At 31.2% G+C, this 12,608-nt stretch overlaps 1 protein-coding gene across 1 annotated transcript; it reads right to left on the bottom strand.

The window, feature by feature from the left end:
* Nucleotides 1–10,443: 10,443 nt before the first annotated feature.
* On the bottom strand, nt 10,444–11,223 carry LOC112790950 (uncharacterized). Its single transcript, XM_072233279.1, has one exon. It carries the CDS (start codon nt 11,201–11,203, stop codon nt 10,526–10,528), a length of 678 nt encoding a protein of 225 aa, XP_072089380.1. The 5' UTR covers nt 11,204–11,223; the 3' UTR covers nt 10,444–10,525.
* Nucleotides 11,224–12,608: the final 1,385 nt, after the last annotated feature.

The following is a 12,608-nucleotide window of genomic DNA, read 5'->3' as shown; positions in this document are numbered from 1 at the left end:
TCAGATTAAACTTAAAGTTTGGTATGAAAAACACATGGTTCAAGAAAAACTGGTCTGAAAACATCACCTTTCCTGCTAATTTGGCTATGGTGTGTGAACCATCTGGCATATTTATCAAAACAGGTTTAATTTCTTCAAGAGTTTGAAAGGACTTAGTTGAAAAAGCAACATGATTAGTAGCCCCTGAGTCAATTACCCAGGAACCTGGAGAAAATACTGAAAGAGACATGATGTATGAAATACCTTCATTGGATGGAAGAGTTGTGGTATAGATCTGGTTAATGCTATGCCTTGGTTGTGCATCCTGTTGGTTCAAACAGACACTTGGTGCTTCTCTCTGTTCTGAATTAAAATAAAACTTCGAATTTGCTTCACTATCCTTTTGGATTTCATTGCTGATTTCATCACTGTTCTCATCAGCTATCACATTATTGATTGCATTCCCACTGCCTCCATTTTTCAAGTGTGGGGGAAATCCATGTTTCCTATAACAAACATCCACCAAATGACCATTCTTGCCACAGAAAGTGCAGTACCTTGAATTTCTTCCACCTCTTCCAGGATTTCCTCTTCCAATTCCTGATCTGCCTCTGCCTCTTCCTCTAAAACCTCCAGAATTTGCCATTAAAATTCTGTCTTCTACCATCTCACCCGCGTTCAGTTGCCTTTCTTGTTGCAGCAACAAAGAAAACGCTTCATCTATACCTGGCAGTGGCTTTGTCATCATGAGCTGTGATCTGGCAGTGGAGAATTGTTCATTCAGCCCCCTTAGGAGCCTCACGACACAAGAATCCTCTTTGTATCCTCTAACCACGCTGTATTCACAATTGCATCTTCCTCTACAGTGAGAGCACTGAGGGATTGGGCGATAGTTATCCAATTCTTCCCAAATTCTTTTCAATTTCGTGTAGTATCCCGTGATCGAGAGATCACCTTGCTTCACAGCGAATAACTCTTCTTCTAGCTCAGCAATTCTGAAGATATCACCTTGTTGATACCTGTGTTGTAGCTCCTTCCAAAGCTCCATGGCTGAATCAATCCATAGCACACTTTGAGCAATTTCTGAACTCAAAGATAGGCTTATCCATGAAATTACATAGGTATTGCACCTTTCCCATGCTTCAAACAAAGAATCACTACTTTCTGGTTTCTCAATTGAGCCATCTATGAATTTTACTTTGTTCTTCGATCTCAACGCACGCCACATCGCTCTTTCCCAAAGATGATAGTTGTTCGTTCCAAGAATTGTAGAGATTAATGGTGTACCTGGACTTTCTCCAGGATGAAGGAAATACGGACTTGTAGGATCCAGAGATGGATTCATCGCTGTTCTGTTATGACTTTGCAAGATATTGATCTGATTCACCAGATTCGCGAGCGTTTGAACGTCAATCGGCGAAAATGACGATGCTGAGTTGCCTGAGGATGCTGAGTCGCGATCCATGGTTTGAATCTTCAAGGATTCTGGTTCTGCTCAATGCTCCTTCCAATTTTCGCTGTTGATTCCTTCTTTCTCCCTTCCACGCTCACCGCACCATGTGGAATTGTTAGTTCAGAGAGAGGGAAGGTTCAAGAACCGAGGAAAGTTTACAGAGGAAGCCCTAGGTCAAAAGCAAGTTACTTCTGACTGAGGCAAGAAAAATGAGACTTACAAGAGCAAAAACTCAAAACTCTATTTACTCCGTCTACTATATATACTTCCTTAACTAAATCTGCTAACTAACCGTTCACCACTATTAACAGCTGTATAACAAACTTTTCTAAAACTGCAAAGTGTGTAACTAACTTGCTAATTAATCTGACTCCTCATGTGATAGTAGTAGAACTTCCACTATAATGCCCAAGCATCCCACTATGCTACATTGAACTCGAGAGAACTGATTCAGTCATTTTGTATGCGCTAGTGGCAACCCCCATCCCTCCATGAACCATTGGATGAGCACCTGAAATTTAGCAAAATTGATCATGTAATTATTATACCAAACAAGTAAAAACAGATATTTTTCTAACTCATTTTCCACCAGTAATTTGGCATTTGCAAGAACATTAAAAAAAATAGGAAAGATGTATCCCAGAAACATAGAAAGCTCAACTGTCATCATCACAGAAGTGAAATAAAAGAAATGAAAATAAATAAAAATGAAAAAAGTGTATTCTATTAGATTCTTGGATTCCCATAGTATATATAGGCATGCACTCGTTAATCTTTCTTCAATGTTTTCCACTAACTTCTGGAGTTGGCATTGCTATTTTATGCATAAATAATTCAAATTGTTTGCAGATCTCAAACCCAAAAACAGAGGTTCATAATATACACGATGAATATAGCACAATTTACGAATCCATTACTTGAACCTGGGAAGAGGAGCATTTACAGATAAGTTGGAGTTTCATCAATCACGTCATTAGGAACAAGACAAATAAAACAAGGGAATCTGAGATGTTTGAAAAGCTAATACATATTTTTTCTGAGTCAAAGATACTTAAATCATGTATACATAATGAGAACCACCTTGAAGTTTACCAGAAGCAATATGAGCAGAGGAAACCTCTGTATCTTCTGGATATTTAGAATTCGGAGCACATGGTACTGGATTGCCAATCTTTGTTGGGCCTTCTTGGTTGGCCCTTTGCATTTGACTACTACTTGGAACCCTATTAAAGTTAGTCAGCTCTCCACTTCTAACTGGAAGACCATCTGATGATTCAGCCTTAATTGTTAACTTAATTAAACAATTTTATCAATATAAAAGAGAAACCAAACGGATCTAAAACTTCAAATTCTAACCAATATACTTAACATCCAGGCAGCTGAAAACACAAGTGAAATGCAAAGGATAACCTTTAATGAACCAAACTAACCAAGAGGATGAGAAACTCACTAGATTGCTATTTGAGTATATTTATTGCAACTGGTAGTAAAGTCTTTAGCAGATCAGTTTGAGGCCCAATTGCAACTGGTAGTAAACGTAGAAGTAATACATTAGCTTTTTGTTCTCTTATTTTCACCTGAAGTTAGTTGCTTAAACAAAGTTAACATGGATCCAAAGAAAGAACAAAACATCACACGTATATTTACAATTCCGAATCACAAGAAAACTCCTTGTCCTCTATAAGAAGAGGCAGTCACATATGTATATATTTTACTAATCTTAGGTAAGGCAAATGAATTGGTTCAGTTCAGTTCTATATCTATATAGGTTATCTAGTTGCTTTTACTTCATTTTTGGTAGCTCTTGTTAGCCATAATAAGATAGTGATTTATATTGAGAATAAGGGAGTGTTTTACCTATCAAAAACTCATTCTGACACATCACACACCCACAAGCATTAAATTAAAGATCTACTGTATTTAAATTAAAAGGCCTAGCAGTCAGTCAGAAAATAAAATTAAAAAAATAATGACTACTACAGTATTAATTACTACTTGATCCATCACAAGCATATGAAGAAGTGTAATCTAATTAGAAGCTAGTGTGAGTGTGAAGAATCCTCCAATTTATTTGTTTAGATAGAAATTAATTGAAGTGTAGTTATGTGTCACCATAAAAATCACCATCACTACAAAAACTACTAAACATTGCATGGCTACATGAACCAAACAAAACAAGGCTACAGTATCCTATCCTAAATCAAAATTAAATTTAAATAATTAACGTTTAATCTCCTTTCAGATTTAAATATCTACCTTCCCACAATAATATAAGATGCTAATATATATTATATTCTAGGGAAAATTAAATGTCGTTAGGACAGAAGCATAATGCCATGAAAAAGTCAAGGATTTATAAATGTGGAGATAATTACAATACAGCTCACATCAACACCTTACATGTATGTATTAAAACTAGCTGATTAGACACTTGTTAATTAGCAAACTCTTAGAATAATATCCATGTCTTAAAAGTACCATTTTTTTCCTAATTACTTGATATAAATAGAACCAAACTTTATAGTTCCCATCCTCAATTATCAGCTAGCTACTCAGCACATCATGCTCATATATATTTCATTCAGAAACCACTTTGGAAATATAATGAAGAAGAAAATTAAAGTATGCTGCCAAGTTGATGAGAGAAAATAGAACAATAATTCCACTTTATTTATAACACATGCATGATAAAAGATATTATATGCAGAAAATTAATGATCATGATTCATAATTTCTAATGGTGGAATCACTTATTAGTACCATCAATAACATACGTTTTACAAAGTGTTTGACTCATAAAAAGATGAGCAACAAATAATACATCAAAGATCTTGTACTAATCTCAAAACTAAAACTTGATCACACATTTTTATTCATCCATTTTTGTTAATTGTACTAACAGAGTATATCAGAAAAAAACTTATGCGCCATAGACTGAACAAAAACTCTCAAAACTTCATTAGTTATTACTAATAACGAATAACATATAACAAATCAAAACTTGGCATAAAATTAAGTGTGATTAAGAGGGAATACATTAAGTTTTGAATGTATGAAATAAAAGATAAAAGATGATAGTGCTTACAGAGAAAGCAAGTGATCGAAAGCAAGAAGCGCTTCTATCTGCAGGAGAAGTGCATTCAGAGTAATCGTTTTCAAGAATATACCATAAAAATATATATAGGATTAACACCAAAATGAAAATAAAAAATAAAGATCCTAATAAATACAAGAATTAAAAATTGAATTATTAGAAGGTTTAGAAGCTAGCTCTCTTATTGAGGATAAATATACCACAGGCCATCGCTGAACCACATGCAACCAAAAATCACTCAGTTTTTGCTCCAATCTTGAAAGAGTTGTACTATATTGTCCTGATGTTGAAGGACTAACCGCAGAGTCTTGTGAACTACGGCTCCTATAGCACTTTCACCATAACTCTCAGCAAACTCTGAATCAGCAAACAAAAATTTTATGAACAAAATTAACAAACTACACAGTATTTAATATTATCATTGTTTATGAACAAATATGAACAAAATTATGAACAGCAAACAGACATTTTATGAACAAAATTCACAAAGTACACAACATTCAATATTATCAGTGCTTATGAACAAGTATGAATAAAAAATGAGCAAAATTATGAACAGCAAAGTGACTGTTTAACAAACTACACAGCATTCAATGTTCTCAATTTATCGTACTCACCGGCTGCGAGGAGGAAGAGCAGTGGCAGAAATACAAAAGGAGAGCGACAATTTATTGTACTCAATTTATCGTACTCACCAACACAGAGAGAGAAGGAGAGCGCTCGAACAGAGGAGACGGCCAACGAGCTTCCAATCACGGCGACACAGCTTCCTACGACGGCGACGGATCTTCTACGGTGGCGGTGGAGACTGTGTTTGTGTAGGGGCTGCGGTGGCTGCGGGGCTGCGGGGCTGCGAGGCTGTGGGGTTGCGAGGAGCTGCGAGGGCTAATGCGGGGGCTGCGTGGCTGCAGTGGCGGCAGAGACTGCAGTGGCTCCGGGCGGCGGGCTGCAGGGCAAAGAGTTCGAGGGATGAGGGCAAAGAGGAGTGTGAATGGAGTGTGAATATGGGTGGTGATAAAATTAGGATTTTCAATATTTTTGACGAAAAATCTAAAACAGACGGATTTTTCGTCTGTAATAATTTAATAAAACGCAGCGTTTTGTCTATTTAATTACAGATGAATTTTTTGTCTGTAATCATTTTTCACTGAAAAAATTAATTTTTTGGATGGAATTATCGACAGATTCTCTTTTCCGTCTGTAATTTATGCTAATCCATTTTTTTGTTTTTCGACAAAAAATCCCTCTAAAATTTCCTTTGTATTTCAGTGGGATAAAATCTGTCGGAAATATCCGTCTGTAATAACTAGTTTTCTAGTAGTGGATGAATCTAAAATCACTATGTGAATGGTGCTTATGTTAGACATTAAGATATTTTTTGTAAATTAGATGGTTCTGACTCTATTTTCTAATTTATCATATTTTAGGCATTTGGATAGGAAAGAATGGTGAAGAGATAAAAGCTAATTGAATAAGTTTTCGTGATTTATCTTACAATGATACTGAACATATCTTCTGCTAATTTGAATGTGGTGAAACATTTAATAACTAATATTTTAAATTATAAATAAATAAAAATAATTACAATATTTATAATTAATTAAGTTGTTACATTCTTAGCTGATTTGGAGTTGGTTCCATATACTTTTTCATAATTAAATATTAAGTTGGCACTTAATTGTACGTTGATGTGAATACATAATAAGTTCAATTTAAATTGATATTTTAAATTTAATTAAAACATTTAAATTGATCTATTAAAAATATAAAACTCTAATTTTAAAATGTTTATTTTTATCGTATCATCTTCATTTCTACTCTTTCTTATTATTGTTATTTATAGTACCCTCTTATAAAGTTTTGAAAAGTCATTCTTTTAGGTAAAATATGATAGACGATGATAATAAAAGTCAAGAAAACTAAATAAAAACAATCTCAGTAAGAGAAATTACAGTAATAAAAGAATTCATACTAAGAGTAAGAATATTGTATTATACAAATGTAGATCGTGTATGGTGATTAAGTATTTAGTAAAGTCAGAAAATTCAGGAAAATTTTTTATGAGTGTCCCAACTCTGAGGTAAAATTTTTTATCTGGTAAAATTATGAAGTTGATACAAATTTAAAGAGATGATTTGGTGATTGTTAATTCAATATTTCTTTTTAAATTATTGTAGTTTAGAATTTACTGTAACTTCTTTCTTTGAGGTGATAGATATAAAAAAAAATTTAATGAATTCAATAGGAGAATGAAATTTTTAGAGAGTAATATTAACGCATTGATGAAAATGTTAATAATGCTGCTATTATATGTTGTAATAATTATTGGGTTTGATTTTGGTGTTTGGTTATTTTGGTTTTTAGTTAAGAAATAGTTAGAGTATGAGTAGAGACTGACCTACTTTTAGTAGAGAGGGGCCTTTACCTCCACAAAATTAAAAAAATAAACTAATATATATATATATATATATATATATATATATATATATATATATATATGTCTTTTATTATATTATATTTGTCCCATAATAAAATATAAATAATTTTTTTATGTTTTATGTTAAAAAAATATTTTGTTAAACTTAACATTTAATAATAATTATATTATTAAATTTGATTTAGTATAAAAATAATAAATAAATAAATAAATAAATTCAAAAAATAGAGATAATTAATTTTATTATATTAGTTAATTAGTTGATAAATAAATTAAAATTAATTTTTTTAATTAAATATAATTTAAATTATTAGTGATTTTTTAAAAAATATTTAAGATAAAAAATATTATCTATATATTAATATACTCTATTAATATTCATTATTAAAATAGTCTTGATTATAGTCATTAATTATTTTGGTTAAAAAATTTATTTATACCATAAAAACTATAATAAATAGATTTTATAATTAAATATGAGATAATAAAAAATAAAATAATTGTTTAAGAATATATATAAAAAAATAATATTTATTCATGTTAAAAATAAAAATAAAGTCATTATAAATTTTTTTTATTATTGTAAACATTATATTATGTGTGAAATTATTTTTTATTATTTTAAATACTATAATAAGTGATTATGTGTATATTTCTTGTTCTTATCAATGTGTGTAGCTTAGATAGTTCTAATTTAAAATTTTAACTATATCTAAACAAATTTGGGTTGGTCGAGTGATTAGTTTAGTCGTCCGCTTAAGTAAGTATTAGGAGTTCGAATTCCGTCTCGTATGTGTAGCAACTCATTAATTATCTTAACTGAAACTCAAATTCACGATAGATTAGTCTTTAACTTGTTGGGTATCGTGAGAAATCCAAAAAATTATATCTATTCCTAAATTTTATTATATTTTTATCCTCACGGCTAAATTTTTCTGGGTCTGTCACTGAGTATGAGTGTGTTCATGATCATTATGTTATTATCATAAATGAGAAGTTAAGTTTTGTCAACTTTGTATTTCATTAAACTGGATGAAGGTCGGATAATCTAATGACAAAATAAACCTAATAAATATAAATTTTTAAATAGAACAACCTATAATATATCATTATAATTATAGTAACCATGATAATTGTCTCAATAAAAGTACAGAATAATATCAATTATACAACAGTTTAGTGCAAAATGCAAATATATAAACTAGGCTAAAAATTTATAACTAGGGTCATATCATCACGAACAAACACTAATAAAATACAAGTTTAGACTTAATCCATTACAAAGCAAATCAGAAACAACAATTAAAGCAATAACACCAAATTACTCGTATAAAGTAACAACTAAAGTCTTCATGACATGACATCATCAAACTTTTTTTTTGGTATCTTAAATCCAGGTATTATTGGAACAAATTTCAATAAAATTTCCATCTTTTTAGATATTTCTGCCCTTACTCTTTTCATTATCTCTCTTAAAATCACATTAGCAACACCAACATTTGACTTTGGAGAACTAGCAATATCAATAGATGACCTAAAAATTTGTTTTGCCTAATTATTTTTTACTTGGATAACTGTCAATCATAACAACTAGAATCAACTATAATACTAATATTTATAATATTAATAGTAATAGTTGATCATAATACTAAATAAAATTGTTCAAATTGTGGCTTTTAAATAATTTTAGTAACATAAATGATCTTAACAACACCTTAAACAGCAGTATCTTAAGCAGCAACAACATCTTCTATAGTAGTATCTTGAGCAATAATACCTTGAACTTGGGCAACATCTCCGCTTGAGTAACAACATGTCCACCTTATTGGGCACAAGCTTCATCACTAACTTAGTGTTCATCAACTTGATCAGTTATTTGTGGGGCTTCTTCTCCAGCATTATCATCAGCCTGTTCTACAGCTGCTGTTGTCTCCTCTATCCTTAGCTTTTTTTTTTACAATTTCATACTCTCTTGTATTGTGACCAATATCATCATAATGTTCTACAAGTGAACTTGTCATATTGTCTTTTTAATTTTGTAGACTTTCTCTCTTGACTACCTCCAACAGAGACATCATGTGCATCCTTCTTTCTTGCATAGAGCTTTGGTCTCTCACGGAGTTTCGGTCTTGCCGGAGATAAGCAGTGGAAATAATCAAACTTGTCCCACATCTCTTCTTGTTTGACCGGATTGATATGAAACTCATGTCTTATTGTAAGACTCTATTATCAACCATGCATGAACATAATTCTTAGGCCGACCATTCATACATGCAATAGCCATGATGGCATGACGACAAGATAATCCTAAAAATAAGATAACTAAGTGAATATATTGCATTATTTAGAAAGCAAATAAATTCAAAAAATACATGTATTACCTGATAGCTATCATGATATGCAACTGCATGTGTGATTTTTTAAATTAATTATCACATTGTGTGGCTCACCATGAACTTTAAACATGACTTTCGCAGCATCACCAGACCAGATAGGCGATTGGTATTTGCTATGTGATTTGTCTATCATGCCTCACCTAAAAGAACGATTTTCAGAATTTTATAATAGGATATTATGAACAACAAGGAGGAGTGGAGATGAAGAAGATTATAGGATAAAGATGAATTTTTGGAGGTTAGAGTTTTATAAGTTATATGACAAAGATGAATCTTTGGAAGTTAAAATTTTATAAGTGTGAATAAATCAATTTGAGTGTTTTAACTAAATTCGAGATACCAATTTGAGTTAAACTACTCATTGTGTATCCACATCAGCGTATAACACTTAACTATACACATCAGCGTCATTAAAACGTTTATTAATTTTTGTTGGACTAATGAAAATTTACAATTCTAAGAGTGAAAATTTTATTGTCATTTTAAAAAGTAGGAAACTAATATTAAACGAGTTAAAAATTTTAGAGATCATTTTAGACGTTATTTCTATTATAATATATATTAAATTATAATATATATATATATTATATAAAAATATATTAATATAAAAAGAATGTTAGAACATTATTAAAAATTATTTTTTTTATTATCAATTATTTATTAATATTTAAAAGTACAAAATAAAATATATTATTAAATTATTAAACTAAAAAAATTAAATTAAAAAATTAATAAATAAATAATAATTAAAAATAAAAAATTCTAATGAGATCCCAACATATTTTTTAAGGAAAGACGCTAGCAGGTAGTAGCATACCTCCGTGACTCTATCTTTTTAATAATTAAGAAATAAAGAAAGAAAGAAACTATCACGTGTATGTGCATGTTTACGTATCAGTGGTACTAGGTAGTTTACTTATCACTGAAGTATTTTTGGATCACCATATGCTTATTATATCAAGTTATCCAAATATCAAAAAATGTAAATCTACACAATGGTATTATAATATCATAAATATCTTGCAATTTATGTATGACAAGTGACAACTAAAAGATAAAAAATTAATTGGAACAAAACTTGATATACTACTACCATAAAGCTTTTCCATTTATTTGTTCCACAAAGGCATTGTAAATTACAATTTGAAAGCTCTTATACTACTGTTTCAGTAACGGTCACAATGAACAAGGGTAAGTTCAAGCCTTCGCTGCCTATTAACTCTCGCAATGAAGTCTTCAGCCCTTTTGTTCAAATCATCAGAACAAGAACAAACCAAGCTTGGTTCTTCAGCTTTTTCATCTGTGTTCTTCTCCTCTTTGGCTTCTGTAACTTCCTTAACCCACTCTTTGTTGCCCTTCAACTCCTCCAGAGTAGTACTGTAATTCTCTCCAACACGCTTCTCAAACTTCTCCTCAGCATTGATGACCAAATGAGTTGGAATCTGAGGCCTATTCATTTGGCAGTTATTAATGTATTCATCATATAAAACATTATTGGTGGTTGAGGAGGTATAACTACTTGAAGAAAGGAGTCGAGAGTTGAACATGAGTACAAATATGATTATGTTGCCTATGATGAACAAGAGCTTTGAGCTCAACAAGATGGGAACTAAACCTGAGATGTTCACACTGTTGACAAGAGAAGAAAGGTAGGGTAAGCAGAGAGTGACACAACAGAACAAGCTGAAGGATAAGAAAATCAAGGAATAGAAACACAGATTATCAAGAAATTGACGCCTCTTGTACCTCTTCATCGCATGGATCTTCTTGATTTCCGTAGGATTCATTATATTAGGCTCTAGATTTTGACAGAATAATAATATTTGGGGAGAATTTAACTTCATGAACTAGAGCAAAAGAAAGGAAGAAAAGCTTAGCTTGTTATATAGTTGGAGCAAAGGGACTGATTGGTAAATTTATTCAGATGCAGCTTTATAATTATTTGATAAGGAATTTAAAGCTTTTTCAAAAGCAATGGGACATGGGGGCGTGACGTTTTTGGCCCATCTTTATTTATTTCACATTTTGTTTACTTAATTTAATCATTCACCCTCCACTTCTGTTTGAGATTACTAGTCCAGTGCTGTTTTCAACATGTGAATATGTTCACCCCATTTTAATCATTTTCCTTAGTCTTCGCATTGTTAATTACCATCTGTAATTTGTTTTCATCAATTACTCCAACATTCAGCATTAAGAAAAAAGTTAAAGCATTTTGACTAGCACCGGTTAATTGGAGACAGAATCTAATCTAGAAAGCTTTTTTTTTTTCCCTCTTTATGTGGTCTTAGTCTTACTGGTGTAAAAAAGGGATAGATTTCGGTTAAAGGATGTCTTTATCTTTTTTTCTTTTACATTCCTTCTGGCAGAAGCCTCATTGTTTAGTGGTGCATAAAAGAATGTGACTATGAGAATCAGGTTTTTAATTAACTGTTGACATGAAATGAAGTACGGGTACCTAATTATTTTGGATTGATAATGACTCTGCATTTTCGATACATAGATGATATATATAATTCTCAATATGTGCTTATAAATAATTGATATATACAGCTGCATATACAGATTTAGAAGAGACCATACAACTTTATTTGATTCAATTATTGTTATTTTAATAGTCTTATCTAATTAAAACAGCATCATGATATTTGGTAGAAAGTAACAAAGACAAATTAACCGCATGCCATGTTTCTTCCTATTATAAGAAGTAACATAATTTGTTCATGTTTGTGATGTGTCCAAAAGAGATTATTAAAACAGGCTTATAAATTGGTTTATCATAATAGTCGTAACTATCACCTGCAACTGTACATGTATGAGGTTGGGCACTTGCAAATCCATTGTGATTTGTGATTTGTGAAATAGAAGAACAACAACACGGTGACTATGGATAATGTGTTTATCAATCAATGAAACCTGAAAGAGAATAAAAGAATATATAGTATGAACAAGTGTTCGTATATTTGATTGATAGCTTAGTCATCACATAGGCTTTATTAGTCAGTGCAAATTGGCAAGGGCTCTTGTGATATATGGAAGGTTATATATTTTATTTTATTTTTATAGATGTTCTGCAAAAGTTGCCAAAAAGCCGTTTTGATTGGCCGGCAATGGGACCCTACCGCTTGCCCAAACCAATATCATAGTCATATAAAAAGAAATGAGTGAATGTTCAATTTGATCCTAATATTTGAAGTGAGATTCAATTTTATCTTTAAAATTTTAATGAATTTAAATTGGATTTCGAAA

This window comes from Arachis hypogaea, chromosome 3 (assembly GCF_003086295.3).
Source record: "Arachis hypogaea cultivar Tifrunner chromosome 3, arahy.Tifrunner.gnm2.J5K5, whole genome shotgun sequence".
Classification (NCBI taxonomy): domain Eukaryota; kingdom Viridiplantae; phylum Streptophyta; class Magnoliopsida; order Fabales; family Fabaceae; genus Arachis; species Arachis hypogaea.
This window is presented reverse-complemented; position numbering and strand designations above follow the sequence as displayed.

Coding starts and splice junctions, on each gene's coding strand:
- LOC112790950 (XM_072233279.1), bottom strand. CDS start 11,203: ATGAAGTTAAATTCTCCCCAAATATTATTATTCTGTCAAAATCTAGAG.